The following is a 21864-nucleotide window of genomic DNA, read 5'->3' on the forward strand; positions in this document are numbered from 1 at the left end:
GAAGGTGGGCTTGATGTGAGAATTGTTCCTATCTTACCTTAGCCTTGGACTGGAGAAATGACTTGGGGAAAAGCTGGAATGACATGTGAGAAGCCATGAGTCTGGGTGGAGGAGATGCCAAGACAATCTTCATACCATCAGTAGTTCCTATCCATGGTGACCGGTCCCACACAAACGAGCTGTGAACCCATGATGGGTCCCCATTGTGCCAGATTAAGCCCAAAATCTCCTGCATCCAATTGGTACCTGGAAGGGAGTCCAATAATCATACGGTTGCCTCTTCTTCCCCTACACCCTTTTTACTTACCCACTTTCACCTTCCGTTCCACCGACCACACATAATTCCCTGTCTATGCAAAATCATAAGAACTGGAATGAATTTCTGTAGACCTAGGAGCTACTTAAAACTCTACAAAGCCAGGATTCCCTAAATTCATCACCAAGTCGACATAGTCATGTCTAATTGAGCATACACCTTTCTGACTGGCGGCAAGGAAAGATGTTAGCAAGGAGAATAAAGAACTGAAGAGATGCTCATCTTTGTCTGTAATGCAATCAGCATTCAGAGATGTCTGTCTTGAAATAACACCCCTGTTGACATGACCATATTTCTTTTCAAAGATGGATGACTTTTGTTCAACATTTCTCAGGATCCTCCTGCTTCCTTAAAAAAGGTACAGCATTTGAAGGTCCTCCTCTGGGTGCCTACTCTGAAGGAAGCTCGGAGGATGGCAATGAGAGGGCCTTTTCTGTGATGGTCCCCCAATTGTGGAACAATCTCCCTGAAGAGGCCTGCCTGGCGACGACGTTGTTAACTTTTCAGCGCCAGGTCAAGACTTTTCTCTTCTCCCAGGCATTTAGCAATATGTAATTAGCTTGGGTTTGTTTTTTTAAGTTTATGTGATTTTAATTTGTATGTTTTTGTGATTTTAAATTGTTGAATATGGTTTTTTAGTGTGTTGTCCTATGTAATCCACCCAGAGAGCTTTGACTCTGGGGTGGTATACAAATGTAAATAATAATAAAAATAAAAATAATAATAATAATAATAATAATAATAATAATAATAATAACAACAACAACAACAATAACAATAATAATATTCATTCTAAGGACTGAGTAGTGCTGTTTCCTCCAGTGATTTTGTTGATGCAATTGTTTTGATGCAACATTCAGTATTTGAGACATTATGCCTTTGAATACCTGTTCCAATGGAATGCAAGCAAGAGAGTGATGTCTTCCGGTGGTTTTCTCAAAGGAATCTGGTTGGCTTCTATGGGGGGGGGGGAAATGCTGGTCTGCATAAACTTTTGGCCTGATCCACCAGGACTCTTCTTATGTCTTCTGCTGCCACCTATCATAAGGTCATGGTACAAGCAAATATAGGGCAGTACCCAATGGCAGTCCTACATAAACTAGGCCCATTTACTATGAAGTATCTGCTCTGTGAAGGGGTACCACAGGATACTGCCCACACAGAGCATCTCTAGACACTGGGCCTCTTACTGACCATTTGTGAACAAATGCCCTTATTTCACTCTTGGTTTTGTTAACATTAAGTTCTTACTTTGTTTTGTCCACAGAACTTTGTACGATAGGAAGAAAGCCTGAAGGGTGTAGAGAAATTTCGTTCTGGCAGGGAGTGGGTTGACATACATTAGCTATAGAGGCAAATCCAGATCTAGGGAAAAACTAGAGATGACTATGGTGCATTGGTGGTCATAAGAACAGAATAGTCTTTGTGGATCGGAGCAAAGACCTATCTAGTGTAGCATTTTGTTCCTACAGTGTTCAACCAGTAGGGTGACCATAATTTGGAAACCAAAAAGGAGGATAACATGGCCACGCCCAACATGTCCAGCCCACAACGGGACGTGCCCACCCAAATATGGCCTTGGTCACATGTCTGATTTCACAGCACATAATTAAGACATACCTGTTCTATATAACATCTTAATGTTAAAATCACTGGAATACAGAACAGGTGAGACATTGAATGTATCTGAAAATAATTCCACTCATTCCTACTTTTCTAGCTTTTGCTATACTTTGAAGCTTTTGCTATTCTCTGTGTGATACATTCTCCCCTTCTCTCAAATAGCTTTTCTGACAGTTGCTCCAGTGGGAAGTCCACATTGCCCTGCTCGTGCCCTCCGCTCCATTAACACCATGTCTCTTACCTGCCCAAGAGTTTCCACATCTCTCGCTCGTCTTCGCCCGTTCTCGCTCGCTGCCCCCTATGCCTGGAATTCTCTTCCAGTGCATTTGCGGACCACAATGTCAATTTCTGTTTTTAAATCTCGCTTGGAAACATTTCTTTTCTCGAAAGCTTTTTAACTGTAGCGTGGTCATACTAGTCTATGTTTCGTTTTAATGTCCCTACCCCTATTGGTTTTTCCCCTCCCTCCCCTGTCTGTTACGTAAATTTTAAATTGTAAGCCATAAAGCAGATTGTCTTGTTTTGTTTTATTCTGTACAGCGCCATGAAAATTGATGGCGCTTTATAAAATAATAATAATAATAATAATAATAATAATAATAATAATAATAATAATTCATAACATCCTCCTGTGTATTTTGCCTAGCAAGTGTTATTCAGAAGCATACTGATACTGTGGGTATAGCAATCATCATGACTAGTAGCCTTACTGCCCATGAATAGAACATAGGAAGAGCCATGCTGGATCAGACCAAGGTTTCATCTAGTCCAGCATTCTGTTTACACAGTGGTCAACCAGTAACCTTCTAGCAGGACATGGATGCAACAGCACCTTCTTGACCATGTCCTCCAGAAACTGGTATATATAAGCTTACAGCCTCTGATACTGGGATATATGGAATGAAAGTTGTAAATCATGAAATGGGTTGGAAGAGGTAAAATATATTGTTGTTCAATGTTTATTGCATGCTTCACATTTGACATAAGTGTAATAACACACATTATCATCCAAGTCTGGGCCCATGTAAGACTACTAGTCCAGGAACTTAACAGCACCACTGACCTGATTTAGGATAAGTAACATTCAGTACATCGTCGTCCAACAGTTGGAATTCATTTTCCACAAAGTTGAGTGTTTCCACATCATACCATTTATTGGGAAAAAGGATTCCCTTGTGGGTGAAATACAGTGCAGATGACATTGGGGGAAAAACCTTATCTGGAAGAGAAATAGAGAGACATGCAGCAATCTTGTCACCAGACACCTCTGGTGTCCTTACAGAGGCGTCTGGTGCCAAGAGGTCTCAGGCAGGTGGTGGCAGTGGGGATGAGGGAGGAGGTAAGCCATTTGTAAACACACACACACACACACACCAGTTACTCAGCTAGCTAGTGGATTTTCATTCTTTTCTTTTCTTTTCTTTTCTTTTGAGCAAATGAAAACTGCCATTTAAATTGCCGTTCAAGCACAAATCAATTTCTCTAAATTGAAACTACAGTGTATATAATAAAAATAAAAGAATCAATTAAAATAAAAGAGAGTAGTAGTACAGTACTTTCAATGCCCCCAACGGCTTGGGGCCAGGTTACCTCAAGGAATGCCTCGTCCCCTATGTACCTGCCCAGACCCTAAGACAATCCTCAGGGGTCCTTCTGCATGAACCCTTGGCATTTACAGGACAATTCCACAAAGCCTAAAATGCAGAATGCAGTTCTGTGAATTGATGGTCTCCCTAAATTCAGGAAGTGGAGAACTCACCTCTCACGGTTCCAGACAAGCTGGACTTTAAAAGAGGACAAACCTCATTCCCCACACCAACACGTAATCCCCCTCCTCAATAGCCCCAAATGATTCCTCACTCACCAATGAATTCAGCTTGCTTTTTACGGTCTCTCCCATCCACTACTTTTGGACTTTGCTACCTTCCTTAGAGTGGTCTGTGCTCAATGAACAAGACAATCTTAGCTTGTTCATTAAGGATATTTCTAAAAATGGGAAGGGAAGGAGGCACAGGAAAGGGAACACAGGAACTCCGGCATCAGTACTTAGAGTTCCAAAGTTCTTCTGGCATCATTAGATATGATAAAAACACTCCAGAGTCAGGAGAAAATAAATGGGCTGGCAGTGTCCTCTCTTTAGAGCTGATTAAATGAATTTTGCAGTCCCATCTTTGCAATGCGTATATTAAAAGAACACGTCAGCTATATGGAGGCATTTACCTATGACACGAGTGGGGTGAACGTTGTCACGGAGGCCCAAGCTGCCTTTAGAAAGAATCACTCCACCTCTGATCATGGTCTGATTCTTTTTCACTTAGCGGAGAAACCTCTTAAATTTCTACGTAACAAACTGTTTGTCGCCTTCATGGATCTGAAGTCCGCTTTCGACTCCATCCCTAGAACTAAACTATGGGAGAAATTAGGATACAGGGCTGTATCCTAACACCTACGCTATTTAACCTATACATAAATGATATTGAGGAGGCCCTGTCTGACCATGAAGGACATTTGCCCAAACTTGGCGCAAGGAAAATTCCTATTTTACTTTACGCAGACGATGCTGTTATTCTCTCCCGCTCTAGACCTGGTTTGAAACATCTTTTAATGAAATTCTCCAACTTTTGTTTGACCAACGATCTGAAAATTAATTTTGAGAAATCTGAAGTCATGGTCTTTGAAAATAGATTTTCTCAACGTCGGTGGTCCCTTGACGGGCATATCCTGGAACAGGTGAAAAATTTCTCTTACCTGGGGCTGTTATTCCATCATACCCTGTCCTGGAGTGCCCATAGATCGGTCACCCTTAATAAAGCTTCAGTCAGTTCAGCCGCAATAACACGCCTTTTCTTTACTAAAGGGGGAATGTTTATACCGTCTGCTATCAAAGTGTTTAATGCCAAGTCTGCAGCCCAGCTTTTATATGCCTCCAACATCTGGATAGGGGGGTGAACATCTGAGATAGATAGGCTACAGACAAGGTTTTTGAGGACCCTTCTTCAACTTCCAAAATGTGTCCCTAATTCCGTACTTTTGTTGGAAACCAGGGGAAAGCTCTCTTTCGCTTAGGGCTTGGTGGTCTGCCTTAAAATTTTGGATGGAAGTTAGTCTTTTTGGGAGGGGCTCAGGTCTGCTTTCATGTTTGGCTCAGGACAACTATGTGAATAGCTGGTCCAAGCTTCTTGCCAGGAAGGCAGCTTCAATCGGTCTCTCCTCATCCCTCCTCCTTAATCTGGGCTTGAATTTTGCTTTTAAATCTGTCAAACAAAGGTTGTGGGATATAGCCTTCTGTGACTTACGTACTCACTCTTATGTTTCTTGCTCTCCCAGTGCATTGCATGTTCATTATGTTGGGCCTCTTCAGCTGGCTGACTATCTAAAGAACCTGTCAGTGGCTAAATATTGTATTGTTTTCTCCAAGGCCAGATGCAATGTTTATTCTATTGAATTACTTCAGGGCGGATATGCTGGTGTCCCTCATCAGGAACGACGGTGCCCCTGTAAGAATATGGAAGTGGAGACGATGGAGCATATCCTTCTGTCCTGTAGCTTTTATAATCAGGCCCGCCATCTTATGATCACCCCATTGTTGAGTAAACTGTCCAGAAGTCCAGACAAATTTTATTTTAAGTTTCTGTTGGAAGACAAGTCCTCAAGAGTAACTTTGGCTGTTGCTAAATTTCTTACAGTGGCGGCCAGGATTAGTGCTCTCTGTGTATTAGATGAAAGTTGATAATATCTCTAACTGTATGATTTCATGTTTGATTCTTGTTTTCTCATGGATCTATGGATAACAATAAAGTAGTATGGTATATGGAGGCATTTGCCTATGACATGACTGGGGTGAAAGTGGGTTGTGTGAGAGCAGCCCTGAATCATAGGCCATGGCAAATTCAGCTCCTGCCATCTGGGTCCTCGGCAGGCCAACAGTGCTTCCAAGACCCTTTCTCCAATCTTCACACCGAACACATAAAGATCGAGGAAGTAGCCAAGTAGGTGGAGTGTGCATGCAGACATACATGCCCCATTCCCACTTCAGCCATACTCATGTGGCTGGGCCATCACCAGTCTCCAAAGCATCTCACGTTTTCCCATTAATAATTACAAGGCCTTTCTCTCAGTCCCACCAGCAGCAGCACCCCCAATGACAGGCGGGTCATATGCGCATATGCGCATCCTTAATTTAATTTTTTTAAAAAAAATAAATTAAATTAGAAATGTGCATATGCGCCTCCTTTAATAAAAATATTGTTTCAAAAAAAGTTTTCACTTGAGGTAGGTTGCATGTAATACCACAGAAATAATGTTTTTAAAATGAGAAAGATTTAACACATTCCATTCACCAGGCATTCCTACACTTTCCTCAAGAGACAGACAACTCCAACAATCCACAAACCACTCTCTCTGAAGAACTCCCGCCACAAAGAGTTGAAATTAAGAGCATGTGCATAAAGGAATGTTAGCTAGGGAAGCGCATAAAATACAAAAACAAGGAAGTGGGAGGTGCAGAGAAAGGACAGTTTGGGAATTGAAAGGTTCAGAGAAACGAGAAGAAGAAACAACACCGACAACGGGGCAACGAACAGTGTGCTCCGCAACAACGTTACAAGAAAAGGTAAGTAATGCTACTGAGCAATGGTATACAAGGTAGCGATACAACTTACAACGTCACAAGGGCTCAAAAAATCGATATAAGCAGAAGTGTAGATCCACACTGTGACATCACGCAGACAGCTGAGGGGCAAGCAAGGCTAAGCTTGAAGTGAGCCTAGAATTGAACATAGAATGTATCCATGCATCTTTGGGCATGTTTGCTCTCCTCCCCTGTTTGGACTGTGAAATTCCTGCTCAGCTTCCTTCACACCTGGAGAAATAACACTACCCTGGTAATACAGCCCAATGATTTATTAGAAGGAACCTGAGCCATATGAGGCACAGACAGAAAGAAAACAGAACAGCAGAAGAAGCAGTCTGGCCTTCTTCAGTCCCATGGGAAGGTCGCACTCACTCCCTGCATCTTCTCCTGATAAACGCGGTCAAAGCGTTCATTCTGTGCCACTGTCAGGAGGTTCTTCCAGTCCCCGACGATCCCTGGAAGACCACAAGAGGAAGCAGTAAATGCAAAGATGCCGCTGATTCTGCACCAGGCAAAGCTGCTGGCAAAATAATGGAGGAGAGAGCTCGGTGTATCATGTGGAATGCCTTGCTGGCTTGCTGCTCTCTAGCGTGGTGGAGGAGGCTGTCAGGTTGCCAGCATTCAAGTCCGATTCAACTGCCAGTCTAGGCAGCTTCTTGCCATGGAATGCAGAGAGTGGACACTCCCCTTTGCTTTGCCCTGCAGGCTGAGAAAATGTCATGGGAAGGCCCTGATTGCACTCTCATATTGCCGCTTCCAAGAGGCCTCCACGGGAATTCTACAAATATGATGCATCTTGCATTTTGCAGGCTCCTTTCAACACAGGTCTGCCTAAGACTGCACTATGATCAACAACTGACCCCGCTCTGATTTCCACCTACAAGGGAGGTTCAGAAGGTGGGAACAAGGGAGAGGGCCTTCTCAGAGGTGGCTGCCCTGACTATGGAATGAGCTCCGCATTGACGCCCAACTGGGGCTGACACTGTCATTATCTGGGTGCTGGGTAACAACCATCCTCTTCCCAGGCATTTAACAGAAGACCAGGAGGGGATCTACACAGCGTACTGAAGGCGCACGCAAGCGCCTTCAGTGTGACCCGAAAGCACGTGTGTAGATCCTGCTGCCGCCGTCGCCACCCACCTCCCCGCCGGCCTCCTGATCAGCCTGGACGACGTGCTGGGGCTGGGGCTGGCCTGGGCAGGGAAGGAGGAGCCTGCTCCGTGGCGGGAGGGGATCTCGCCCCCCACCCCCGTGGCTGGGACAAGGCCGGCGGGGAGGTGGGTGGCGGCGGCGGCAAGGATACGGCCCGATTCCCCAGCCGCCGCCTCCTCTCCCTCCGCCTCTTCCTCCGCCTCTTCCAGCAGGATCTACACACACAATTTTGGGTCACACTAAAGGCGCTTGTTTCTTTGAAGTAAATGCAAAGAAGTTGAGCCGGCAAACAGAAATGAGTGAGTGTCCCTTTAAAGGCTGACCCTACCTTTAGGCAGAGTGAGGAAGGATGTGGATGATGGTCGGCAGCAGGGGCAGCCCTCCAACCTGGCTGATCCACCACCTACTATTATGATGTCCTTCTGAGCCACCCCATCAGTGCTTGTCCTACATGTATTCTTTAATGGCTTGTGCCAGCTTGCTGTCGGATCATAGCTTTCTCCCAAATGCACTCACACAGAGCACCATTTGGGAAAGCTTGCTTGAGTAAGCAGGCAGTTTCACAGACTACTCAGGCAACACGTGTTAATGCCGCTGATTCTGCACCAGGCAAAGCTGCTGGCAAAATGATGGAGGAGAGAGCTCGGTGTATCATGTGGAATGTCTTGCTGGCTTGCTGCTCTCAAGCGTAGTGGAGGAGGCTGTCTGGTTGCCAGCATTCAAGTCCGATTCAACTCCCAGTCTAGGCAGCTTCTTTCCATGGAATGCAGAGAGTGGACACTCCCCTGTGCAGGCTGAGAAAATGTCATGGGAAGGCCCCGATTGCTCTCTCATATTGCTGCTTCCAAGAGGCCTCTGCAGAAATTCTACAAATATGATACATCTTACATTTTGCAGGCTCCTTTCAGCACAGGTCTACCTAAGACTGCACTATGATCAACAACTGACCCCGCTCTGATTTCCAGCTACAAGGGAGGTTCAGAAGGTGGGAACAAGGGAGAGGGCCTTCTCAGAGGTGGCTGCCCTGACTATGGAATGAGCTCCGCATTGACACCCAACTGGGGCTGACACTGTCATCATCTGGGTGCTGGGTAACGACCATCCTCTTCCCAGGCATTTAACAGAAGACATAGATGAGGCATCTATGTCTGCTGTTCTAAAAAAATTTGGGAAATGAAATCATCATCAACAACAACAACAATCTCAACAACAACAAGGTTGCCAAGTGCCTCCATTTCAAAACCTCTCAAAGGAAACAAAACGTTTTCCACCTGGGTTTTTCAGAAAGGGCCACCTGTCAGTGGAGAAGAATCTTATCACTTCAGAACATATCTGATTGGGGTGCAGGGGTGCCCATCTCACACAAATGACCCTCCCACCACAGGCACATGAAAAGGCAACCCTTCGCCATTAATTCTAGTTGAGCGGGAAACGTATGAGGAAGCTCAAGGCAGTGGGACATCCTTCCCTGCCTCCCATCTGCCACCTGACCTTCAGCAAATGCACATGTGGCAACACTAGATACCCAGGACGCTCTGCTTTTACCTTTCCTCAAGAACTTCCCTTTCTTGTGGTCTAAAGTGTCATCTGACCCTGTGGTGAAGTTGGACTTCGGGTTGTCCTTCATCTTCTGGAAGGAGGCATTTTCCACCACAGAATCAATTTGCTGGCTGTTCAGCTCCTTCCCAAGGAAAAGGCAGATCTTCTCCACACTGCCTCGCAGATCCTGGTGGAGAGACAAGCAGATTGGCTAGGAAACTGTCTGCCTGCTGCAGGGCTTGTGGACATCACACACCATCTACATAGCTTTGTAGACATTGCTGAAGTGGAGTCAGTAGTGGTGGTTTATAATTATTTTTATTGATTGATTGATTGATTGATTGATTGATTTACAATATTTATATATGGCTCCCCATTGAAAGTTTCAAAGCGGTGTACAAGATAAAATGAAAATAAAAACTGAATAAAACAGTTAAAACAGATTTTAAAGGAAGCAGAAACAATGACTAATGGCTAGACATTAAGGAAAGGCTTCCTGGAATAATGATATTTTCAGGAGATGCCGAAAGGAGTACAAAGTTGGCGCCTGCCTGACCTCCAGAGGCAGGGAATCCCACAGGAGGGGAGCCACCACACTGAAGGCTCTTCCCCTGGTGGACTCCAATCAGAGGATGGTACCCGAGACATGGGGTCCTGGAAACCGCAATAAATATTAGAAGTAGGAGGATGAAATGCAGTACTACCAAGGTAGCTTTCTCTGAAATGCTCCATGTTCTATATACAGGGCCATCTAAGCAGGCAAAACTGAGGAGTTTCAATGTGTGGATGAGATGGTGGTGTTGAGAAGAAGGCATCAAATTTATAAGGTGCTGGGAAATGTCTGGGCCTGGGTACAAGAGGGATGGGCTCCATTTGAACCTAAATAAAACCTAATCCCTGGGGCTTAACGTAAAAAGGTGAAACTTTAGCTTTTAACTGGAACCCTGGAAAACAGCTGACAGTGTAAGCAAGGGGAAAGGCTACCAATGGCTACTAGTCGATAGCTATGTACCATCTCCCGTATCAGAGGTAGGATGCCTATGTACACTAGTTGCTGGGGAACAGGGGCAGGAGGGTGCTGCTCCAGTCATGTCCTGCCTGTGGCTTTCCCATGAGCAGCTGGGTGGCCACTGTGTGAACAGAATGCTGGACCAGATGGATTCTTCTCCAGATCCAGCACAGCTCTTCTTCCGTTCCTAGAGACTCTCTGCACTCAACAGCATGCCATTTTAAAAAACTTTCACTTGGAGAAGTAAAGAAACAACGTAAGCCAGGATGGGTGTGTATACAGCCAAAGGTCAAACCATACCTGCTGCAGCTCTTCATAACTGTTAAAAAAGACATTGGGTCTCCCCTTGACCTCCAGCCAACTTTTCACATGGTCAAACCAGGAACCAAAGGCCACTGGAAGAGCAAAGCAGAGCCAAAAGTGGCATGTCAACAGTCCAAGGGCTGGGGGGTGGAGGAGGGTTACACTTCCTGCCTTCAGAGATGGATATGTATTAGGGGTGTGCACGGAGCCCCCGCTCCGCTTCACTTGCAGATCCGCCATTTTTTGGATCGGGCCACTCCGCCCCGCCCCCGCTCCACCCACTTCCGCTCCGCTCCGCTCGGAGCTCTGGATCCGGATCCGGAGCTCCGTTTTTGCCCCCCATAGGGTTGCATTGAAAGCTAAAAAAGTATACAACTTTTTTTCTGTTCAAGTTAGAAACCTCACGTTTGGCACCATGACACCTCATGGGGGTATACACACGCACGCCCAGACTCAAGGCAATCCCATCATCCCCTGATTTTTGGCGCGGCTTAACTCACCCCAAATTGTCCCATTCTACAACTACGTCAATTTGCATGTTAGAAACCTCAAACTCGGCACCATGATAGCTTATCCAAGTGTCCACATGGATGCCAAGTTTCAAGGCAATCCCATCATCCCCTGATTTTTGGGGAATTTATGAAAATCGGGCACCCCATTCACACCCCTTGGGATAGCTCCGTCAATTTGCATGTTAGAAACCTCAAACTCGGCACCATGATAGCTTATCCATGTGTCCACATGGACGCCCAGACTCAAGGCAATCCCATCATCCCCTGATTTTTGGCACGGCTTAAACTTTTTAACTCACCCCAAATCAAGTCCCATTCTACAACTACGTCAATTTGCACGTCAGAAACCTATCCTTTGGTCCCATGACAGCTTACCCATGTGTCCCCATGGACACCAAGTTTCAAGGCAATCCCATCATCCCCTGATGTTAGGGGAACTTTTGAAAATCGGGCACTCCAGTATGTCAGGGATTTAAAGTTGCAATGCAGACAGCTCAATGGGGCCAGTTCCAAGGAAATCCCAACATGCCACGAGATAACCCTAAATCTTCTGGCACATTTGAAAAAGGGATTATTGAACTTGATAAAGTCTAAGTGAGCGCAGGAAGGACTTCTCCCCTGAGTCAAAGCAAGACACATACACCATCCCTGCAAGGCGGGAAGGGGAGAAGGGAGGGAAGGCAGGCAGGCAGGCAGGCAGGCAGGCAGGGGACAAGAAGTGTGTATGCTGTATAAAAAGAATAAAATATTATACTACTAAGAATATACTAATATATATACTACTAAGAATATCTAATAATATGTTTAAGAATATTACTAATAAATGTAGGGAAATGGGACAAGAAGTGTGTATGCTGTATAAAAAGAATAAAATATTATACTACTAAGAATATACTAATATATATACTACTAAGAATATCTAATAATATGTTTAAGAATATTACTAATAAATGTAGGGAAATGGGACAAGAAGTGTGTATGCTGTATAAAAAGAATAAAATATTATACTACTAAGAATATACTAATATATATACTACTAAGAATATCTAATAATATGTTTAAGAATATTACTAATAAATGTAGGGAAATGGGACAAGAAGTGTGTGTATGCTTTCCCCAAAATGCTCAATCTGTGGCTGCCTGTTGCACTTCACAAAAGCAGCCCACTCAGTCCAAGTTACACAGAGAAGAAAAAGAGAATAAATTTTTTTTGGTATTTTTTGGTATTTTTTGGTATATAGAAGATAGAAGGAAACACAATCAGGATTTAAGAGAGGGGAGGGGGGGAAAGAACCAACCAAACACTACTACTAATATGTATAAGAAGAATAAAATATGAATACTACTAATAATATGTATGAGATACTAATATACTACTAAGACTATGTAAAAGAATATAATAAAATATGTTTAAGAATATTACTAATAAATGTAGGGAAATGGGACAAGAAGTGTGTGTATGCTTTCAAAAGAAAGCTTTCACAAAAGCAGAACAGTCAGGGGGGGGGGGGCAACCAACCCAACCCACCAAACACACACTCCAAAATTTAAAAATAAAGTTTATATTAAATCAAAGTAAGGGAAAAACACAGGGCAAACTAAGCTATAAGTCAGAAAGAAGCAAACAAACACACACACACGCGCCAAACTAAATCTATCCTAATCTATCTCCAAAGTCCAAAGCAGGAGCACTAACTAACTAAGTGTTCCCTCCACGAACGCCAACCCACAAAGAGACACAAAACAGAAAGTTCTCAGGGTGGGTCTGCCTTAGTCCCCCCTCCAATGCTGGGATTGGAGGATGATGCTTTCTGAGGAGATCAATTCTCATCAGGATTGGGAGTTGAATGTGCCTGTCATCGCTTCCAAAAAAACCCAAAAAAACCCAAACCCCGATTTTTAAAAAAATATTGCACAAGAACCACAGGACGCAGAAAGTTGAGAGTAGTCTCAAAATGACCCCCATCCACGACTCTCTGTGCACAAGAATTTTCAGAACGATAGCTTAAACCACCCCCCCAGTTATCCCCGATTCTTTCCCTCAATGCAATCCTATGGGCGAAAAGCCGAAAACGCCATTTGAGCCGCGCGGTTGACCCGATTTTCAAAAAAATATAGCACGCGACCCGCACAACGCAGAGAGGTGAGAGTGGTCTCAAAATGACCCCCATCCACGACTCTCTGTGCACAAGAATTTCCAGAATGATAGCTTCAAAAACAACCTAGTTATGCGCGATTATTTGCCGCAATGCAATCCTATGGCGAAATGTTTTCAAGATGGCGACCGGAGCGCTCCGCCTGAACTAGGAGTTCCGAAAAATGGCCGCTTCTCTTCGCCTTGCTTCTAGGGGTCCGCGGTCCGCTCCTACTCCGCCTCTGGGTAAGGCGGAGCAGGCCAATCCGCTACTGCTTCTATGCTCCTAATCGGAGCGGATCACAACCCTAATATGTATTATCATCACACAGCAGTGGAACTGAGGCCTCGCCATCTCCACCCTCCACCAGTTTAATTATGTGAACTGCCCAGAGAGCTTCAGCTATGGGCGGTATACAAATGCAAATCAGCAGCAGCAGCAGCAGCAGCAGCAGCAGCATGGCACATTTCCCCTTCCTTCCCCTTTGCCCTGTTGGGAATTACCGTTCTGTGATAACGTTATGAGGATCGAGTACGAAGAAAGCCTTCGTGGTGTGGTACCTGGAGTGCTGGACCAGCCCAGGGGAGACTGGACTTCCCATCTTCACTCAGTCATGAGAAACACAGAGTGGCTTTGGACTAGTCTGTGGCAGTCAGTATTTCTACCTCTAAGCTCACACCACTATTCTGAGGGCTAACATGGGACAACTCTATGTACCCAGGCTTGTGGCCTTGTGGAGGGCAGGATACAAATATACAGTGTTAGATAAATACAATAACAGGTCCAGTTCACCACTTTTGACAAATGCACAAGATTTCCTCAGAGAAGACAAGATAATCAAATGAAAGTCACTGTTGCAGCTACAAATCTCAACTGCTGACTTCTACTACGGTGTAAAGGAGGGCAGGGGAGTTCAGTGGTTATATTGCTCAGTGAGGGGGGATCCACACGTCGCTCCCAGAGTGCTTCTATGAGGTCCCAGTGCACCCCGAAAACTATAGTGTGACTTCCCTGTAAAAGAAACGACGAAGAGCCGTCCATGCCACCGATGATGACGACGACAACGAGAGCTCTTCGCCAGCGAGGAGTGCTCGGCAAAAGAAGGCGGGGTGGAGAGCTTCTTCCGCTTTTCACCCCGCCTTCTTTTGCTGAGCTCTACTCGCCGGCGGAGAGCTCTCCTCGGCGGCGGCGGCGGCGGCGCCATAGACGGCTCTTCGTCGTTTCTTTTACAGGGAAGTCACTCTATAGTTTTCGGGGTGCACTGGGACCACATAGAAGCGCTCTGGGAGTGACATGCGGATCCCCCCCAGTCTCTCATGGGGGAGGAGTGCTACAACCCAAATGGAGGAAGACGGTTTATTGGCCTCTTTGCATACCATTCCCACTCAGGAATTCCTCCAAGAACTCTTCCACAGTTCCAGGGTCCTTGAATGTTTTGAAGAATTTGGAGTGGTGGTAAAATGAGACCAGCACATCCTTGGGATTACGCAGAGTATAGATCACCTGGAGGAGAGGCAAAGGTGACATTGTGAGAGGGCGGCATCTCACCCCTGTTACAAAGAAGCTCCAAATGCTCTGCAAATGGAACATGCCGTGTGCATTACGGTTTTAACTGGGATTACCCTAAGGACCTCGATCAAGAATTATTTTCCTGGGAATCATAGCGAAAAAGCTGCCAGGAGTACTATTAAAGCCTTGGAACACTGGCAGAGGCAATGGAACCATAGAATGTATTTGCTTCCTATAAATGGTTCCTATAAATTCCTTGCTTTCTATGAATGGAAGGTGAGTCAACTCAGAACTCCCCATATCTGTGTTCTAGACGAGCAGGAGGTGAAGGTGGGCTTGATGTGAGAATTGTTCCTATCTTACCTTAGCCTTGGACTGGAGAAATGACTTGGGGAAAAGCTGGAATGACATGTGAGAAGCCATGAGTCTGGGTGGAGGAGATGCCAAGACAATCTTCATACCATCAGTAGTTCCTATCCATGGTGACCGGTCCCACACAAACGTGCTGCGAACCCATGATGGGTCCCCATTGTGCCAGATTAAGCCCAAGATCTCCTGCATCCAATTGGTACCTGGAAGGGAGTCCAATAATCATACGGTTGCCTCTTCTTCCCCTACACCCTTTTTACTTACCCACTTTCACCTTCCGTTCCACCGACCACACATAATTCCCTGTCTATGCAAAATCATAAGAACTGGAATGAATTTCTGTAGACCTAGGAGCTACTTAAAACTCTACAAAGCCAGGATTCCCTAAATTCATCACCAAGTCAACATAGTCATGTCTAATTGAGCATACACCTTTCTGACTGGCGGCAAGGAAAGATGTTAGCAAGGAGAATAAAGAACTGAAGAGATGCTCATCTTTGTCTGTAATGCAATCAATATTCAGAGATGTCAACAGGGGTGTTATCTCAGGATAGACATGACCATATTTCTTTTCAAAGATGGATGACTTTTGTTCAACATTTCTCAGGATCCTCCTGCTTCCTTAAAAAAGGTACAGCATTTGAAGGTCCTCCTCTGGGTGCCTACTCTGAAGGAAGCTCGGAGGATGGCAATGAGAGGGCCTTTTCTGTGATGGTCCCCCAATTGTGGAACAATCTCCCTGAAGAGGCCTGCCTGGCGACGACGTTGTTAACTTTTCAGCGCCAGGCCAAGACTTTTCTCTTCTCCCAGGCATTTAGCAATGTGTAATTAGCTTGTGTTTGTTTTTGTACGTTTATGTGATTTTAATTTGTATGTTTTTGTGATTTTAAATTGTTGAATATGGTTTTTTAGTGTGTTGTCCTATGTAATCCACCCAGAGAGCTTTGACTCTGGGGTGGTATACAAATGTAAATAATAATAATAATAATAATAATAATAATAATAATAATAATAATAATAATAATAATATTCATTCTAAGGACTGAGTAGTGCTGTTTCCTCCAGTGATTTTGTTGATGCAATTGTTTTGATGCAACATTCAGTATTTGAGACATTATGCCTTTGAATACCTGTTCCAATGGAATGCAAGCAAGAGAGTGATGTCTTCCGGTGGTTTTCTCAAAGGAATCTGGTTGGCTTCTATGGGGGGGGGGGGGGAATGCTGGTCTGCATAAACTTTTGGCCTGATCCACCAGGACTCTTCTTATGTCTTCTGCTGCCACCTATCATAAGGTCATGGTACAAGCAAATATAGGGCAGTACCCAATGGCAGTCCTACGTAAACTAGGCCCATTTACTATGAAGTATCTGCTCTGTGAAGGGGTACCACAGGATACTGCCCACACAGAGCGTCTCTAGACACTGGGCCTCTTACTGACCATTTGTGAACAAATGCCCTTATTTCACTCTTCGTTTTGTTAACATTAAGTTCTTACTTTGTTTTGTCCACAGAACTTTGTACGATAGGAAGAAAGCCTGAAGGGTGTAGAGAAATTTCGTTCTGGCAGGGAGTGGGTTGACATACATTAGCTATAGAGGCAAATCCAGATCTAGGGAAAAACTAGAGATGACTATGGTGCATTGGTGGTCATAAGAACAGAATAGTCTTTGTGGATCGGAGCAAAGACCTATCTAGTGTAGCATTTTGTTCCTACAGTGTTCAACCAGTAGGGTGACCATAATTTGGAAACCAAAAAGGAGGATAACATGGCCACGCCCAACATGTCCAGCCCACAACGGGACGTGCCCACCCAAATATGGCCTTGGTCACATGTCTGATTTCACAGCACATAATTAAGACATACCTGTTCTATATAACATCTTAATGTTAAAATCACTGGAATACAGAACAGGTGAGACATTGAATGTATCTGAAAATAATTCCACTCATTCCTACTTTTCTAGCTTTTGCTATACTTTGAAGCTTTTGCTATTCTCTGTGTGATACATTCTCCCCTTCTCTCAAATAGCTTTTCTGACAGATGCTCCAGTGGGAAGTCCACATTGCCCTGCTCGTGCCCTCCGCTCCATTAACACCATGTCTCTTACCTGCCCAAGAGTTTCCACATCTCTCGCTCGTCTTCGCCCGTTCTCGCTCGCTGCCCCCTATGCCTGGAATTCTCTTCCAGTGCATTTGCGGACCACAATGTCAATTTCTGTTTTTAAATCTCGCTTGGAAACATTTCTTTTCTCGAAAGCTTTTTAACTGTAGCGTGGTCATACTAGTCTATATTTCGTTTTAATGTCCCTACCCCTATTGGTTTTTCCCCTCCCTCCCCTGTCTGTTACGTAATTTTTAAATTGTAAGACATAAAGCAGATTGTCTTGTTTTGTTTTATTCTGAACAGCGCCATGAAAATTGATGGCGCTTTATAAATTAATAACAATAATAATAATAATAATAATAATAATAATAATAATAATTCATAACATCCTCCTGTGTATTTTGCCTAGCAAGTGTTATTCAGAAGCATACTGATACTGTGGGTATAGCAATCATCATGACTAGTAGCCTTACTGCCCATGAATAGAACATAGGAAGAGCCATGCTGGATCAGACCAAGGTTTCATCTAGTCCAGCATTCTGTTTACACAGTGGTCAACCAGTAACCTTCTAGCAGGACATGGATGCAACAGCACCTTCTTGACCATGTCCTCCAGAAACTGGTATATATAAGCTTACAGCCTCTGATACTGGGATATATGGAATGAAAGTTGTAAATCATGAAGTGGGTTGGAAGAGGTAAAATATATTGTTGTTCAATGTTTATTGCATGCTTCACTTTTGACATAAGTGTAATAACACACATTATCATGCAAGCCTGGGCCCATGTAAGACTACTAGTCCAGGAACTTAACAGCACCACTGACCTGATTTAGGATAAGTAACATTCAGTACATCGTCGTCCAACAGTTGGAATTCATTTTCCACAAAGTTGAGTGTTTCCACATCATACCATTTATTGGGAAAAAGGATTCCCTTGTGGGTGAAATACAGTGCAGATGACATTGGGGGAAAAACCTTATCTGGAAGAGAAATAGAGAGACATGTAGCAATCTTGTCACCAGACACCTCTGGTGTCCTTACAGAGGCGTCTGGTGCCAAGAGGTCTCAGGCAGGTGGTGGCAGTGGGGATGAGGGAGGAGGTAAGCCATTTGTAAACACACACACACACACACACCAGTTACTCAGCTAGCTAGTGGATTTTCATTCTTTTCTTTTCTTTTCTTTTCTTTTGAGCAAATGAAAACTGCCATTTAAATTCCCGTTCAAGCACAAATCAATTTCTCTAAATTGAAACTACAGTGTATATAATAAAAATAAAAGAATCCATTAAAATAAAAGAGAGTAGTAGTACAGTACTTTCAATGCCCCCAACGGCTTGCGGCCAGGTTACCTCAAGGAATGCCTCCTCCCATATGTACCTGCCCAGACCCTAAGACAATCCTCAGGGGTCCTTCTGCATGAGCCCTTGGCATTTACAGGACAATTCCACAAAGCCTAAAATGCAGAATGCAGTTCTGTGAATTGATGGTCTCCCTAAATTCAGGAAGTGGAGAACTCACCTCTCACGGTTCCAGACAAGCTGGACTTTAAAAGAGGACAAACCTCATTCCCCACACCAACACGTAATCCCCCTCCTCAATAGCCCCAAATGATTCCTCACTCACCAATGAATTCAGCTTGCTTTTTACGGTCTCTCCCATCCACTACTTTTGGACTTTGCTGGCACAGGAAAGGGAACACAGGAACTCCGGCATCAGTACTTAGAGTTCCAAAGTTCTTCTGGCATCATTAGATATGATAAAAACACTCCAGAGTCAGGAGAAATAAATGGGCTTGCAGTGTCCTCTCTTTAGAGCTGATTAAATGAATTTTGCAGTCCCATCTTTGCAATGCATATATTTAAAGAACATGTCAGCTATATGGAGGCATTTGCCTATGACACAAGTGGGGTGAAAGTTGTCACGGAGGCCCAAGCTGCCTTTAGAAAGAATCACTCCACCTCTGATCATGGTCTGATTCTTTTTCACTTAGCGGAGAAACCTCTTAAATTTCTACGTAGCAAACTGTTTGTCGCCTTCATGGATCTGAAGTCCGCTTTCGACTCCATCCCTAGAACTAAACTATGGGAGAAATTAGATAAAATCCTGGTGGGTAAAAGACTTCTTAATCTTATAATGGTTCTATATAGCGACAGCAGGATGCGAGTTAGATGTGGCACACAGGGACAGCTTTCAAATGAAATTCTTATGTCTAGAGGAGTAAGACAGGGCTGTATCCTAGCACCTACGCTATTTAACCTATACATAAATGATATTGAGGAGGCCCTGTCTGACCATGAAGGACATTTGCCCAAACTTGGCGCAAGGAAAATTCCTATTTTACTTTACGCAGACGATGCTGTTATTCTCTCCCGCTCTTGACCTGGTTTGAAACATCTTTTAATTAAATTCTCCAACTTTTGTTTGACCAACAATCTGAAAATTAATTTTGAAAAATCTAAAGTCATGGTCTTTGAAAATAGATTTTCTCAACCTCGGTGGTCCCTTGATGGGCATATCCTGGAACAGGTGAAAAAATTCTCTTACCTGGGGCTGTTATTCCATCATACCCTGTCCTGGAGTGCCCATAGATCGGCCACCCTTAATAAAGCTTCAGTCAGTTCAGGCGCAATAACACGCTTTTTCTTTACTAAAGGGGGGATGTTTATACCGTCTGCTATCAAAGTGTTTAATGCCAAGTCTGCAGCCCAGCTTTTATATGCCTCCAACATCTGGATAGGGGGGTGAACATCTGAGATAGATAGGCTACAGACAAGGTTTTTGAGGACCCTTCTTCAACTTCCAAAATGTGTCCCTAATTCCGTACTTTTGTTGGAAACCAGGGAAAGCTCTCTTTCGCTTAGGGCTTGTGGTCTGCCTTAAAAATTTGGATGGAAGTTAGTCTTTTTGGGAGGGGCTCAGGTCTGCTTTCATGTTTGACTCAGGACAACTATGTGAATAGCTGGTCCAAGCTTCTTGCCAGGAAGGCAGCTTCAATCGGTCTCTCCTCATCCCTCCTCCTTAATCTGGGCTTGAATTTTGCTTTTAAATCTGTCAAACAAAGGTTGTGGGATATAGCCTTCTGTGACTTACGTACTCGCTCTTATGTTTCTTGCTCTCCCAGTGCATTGCATGTTCATTACGTTGGGCCTCTTCAGCTGGCTGACTATCTAAAGAACCTGTCAGTGGCTAAATATTGTATAGTGTCATGCCCTGCATAGAGATGGAGTCTGGAGATGAGGAGGAGGTGGCAGAGGCTGGACCTAGTACCGAGAAGCCCAGCTCAGGTAGTGAGGAGGCTGGACTGGCAGATACTGTGGCAGAGCCTCAGGGAGAAGAGCCAAGGCCAGCTGGGACCTCTGCTAGCTCTGAGGGCCTGATGCCAGCAAAGACTATGGAGGAGCCGCAGAGGTCTGAGGAGGAGGCGGAGAAGCCTGGTTTCAGCCAGTTGCAGGCGGAGAAGGCAACCAGATGCCGGTCTCGCCGCCTCCACCAGAAACACCAGGCAATTAGGGATCAGCTGAGAGGCCATGACTCAGCACTCTGACTAAGGATAAAAGTGCAGCTGTGAGCCATGCAAAGTTGTCAGAGATTATCTGAGCATTCTGGCAGAAGCCTTTGCTCTTGTGACCTCGTGCCTTGTTCCTGAACGCCTGGATTCTGATTCCTGTCTTGATTCCCGGACCCTGTGACCACGTCTGCCTACTCTGGATTCCTGCTTCGACCTTGGACTGGTTTGTGACTATGTCTTGCCTGTTGTTGCCCCTGACTCTGGACTGTGTTACTGGTTTGTCGCTGACTGTTGGCTGTGTTTGAACTTGGACTGCATTATCGAATGTCCTCTTTGCCACGCTCCCTTGACTTTGGACTGGACATTGACTACTCTACAAGCCTGCTCCTTGAACTGTTCCTGTTTCTTGACTTTTGCAGTCAAACCCCCATTTTCCCCTCCTTTCCCTGCACTGTTTAGCTTCTGTAAATAAACACCTTCATTGCCTAGCTACCGGCTGGTCTTATCTTTCTTTGTCAAGCCATTTGGCGGCTTTCCCGGACATATAGTTTTCTCCAAGGCCAGATGCAATGTTTATTCTATTGAATTACTTCAGGGCGGATATGCTGGTGTCCCTCATCAGGAACGACGGTGCCCCTGTAAGAATATGGAAGTGGAGACGATGGAGCCTATCCTTCTGTCCTGTAGCTTTTATAATCGGGCCCGCCATCTTATGATCACCCCATTGTTGAGTAAACTGTCCAGAAGTCCAGACAAATTTTATGTTAAGTTTCTGTTGGAAGACAAGTCCTCAAGAGTAACTTTGGCTGTTGCTAAATTTCTTACAGTGGCGGCCAGGATTAGAGCTCTCTGTGTATTAGATGAAAGTTGATAATATCTCTAACTGTATGATTTCATGTTTGATTCTTGTTTTCTCATGGATCTATGGATAACAATAAAGTAGTATGGTATATGGAGGCATTTGCCTATGACACGACTGGGGTGAAAGTGGGTTGTGTGAGAGCAGCCCTGAATCATAGGCCATGGCAAATTCAGCTCCTGCCATCTGGGTCCTCGGCAGGCCAACAGAACTTCCAAGACCCTTTCTCCAATCTTCACACCAAACACATAAAGATCGAGGAAGTAGCCAAGTAGGTGGAGTGTGCAT

General features: G+C 44.5%; 1 protein-coding gene and 1 long non-coding RNA gene across 2 annotated transcripts; both read right to left on the bottom strand.

Annotated features, from left to right (window-relative positions):
* Positions 1-55: 55 nt before the first annotated feature.
* LOC134407745 (uncharacterized) lies at positions 56-3999 on the bottom strand. The gene is made up of 3 exons (XR_010026060.1): positions 3804-3999; positions 3003-3158; positions 56-246 (listed from the first exon to the last, which is right to left on the bottom strand). It is a non-coding gene; the product is annotated as an uncharacterized LOC134407745 (long non-coding RNA).
* Positions 4000-6841: 2842 nt separating this feature from the next.
* Positions 6842-18982, bottom strand: LOC134407756 (sulfotransferase 2B1-like). The gene is made up of 7 exons (XM_063139695.1): positions 18833-18982; positions 18032-18187; positions 15095-15303; positions 14599-14725; positions 10573-10667; positions 9270-9450; positions 6842-7027 (listed from the first exon to the last, which is right to left on the bottom strand). The coding sequence occupies exons 2-7, from the start codon at positions 18168-18170 to the stop codon at positions 6918-6920; spliced, it is 861 nt and encodes a 286-aa protein (XP_062995765.1). The 5' UTR covers positions 18171-18187; positions 18833-18982; the 3' UTR covers positions 6842-6917.
* Between the last annotated feature and the right edge of the window lie 2882 nt (positions 18983-21864).

This window comes from Elgaria multicarinata, chromosome 13 (assembly GCF_023053635.1).
Source record: "Elgaria multicarinata webbii isolate HBS135686 ecotype San Diego chromosome 13, rElgMul1.1.pri, whole genome shotgun sequence".
Lineage (NCBI taxonomy): Eukaryota > Metazoa > Chordata > Lepidosauria > Squamata > Anguidae > Elgaria > Elgaria multicarinata.

Bases quoted from the DNA above. Each gene is read 5' to 3' on its own strand.
- LOC134407756 (XM_063139695.1), bottom strand. From the start codon at position 18,170: ATGTCATCTGCACTGTATTTCACCCACAAGGGAATCCTTTTTCCCAAT. The intron at 14,726-15,094 runs GTAAGATAGGAA...CCTCTCCTCCAG, and splicing joins TTCTCCAGTCCAAGGCTAAG to GTGATCTATACTCTGCGTAA. The intron at 10,668-14,598 runs GTATGCAAAGAG...TTGCTCTTCCAG, and splicing joins GGAATTCCTGAGTGGGAATG to TGGCCTTTGGTTCCTGGTTT.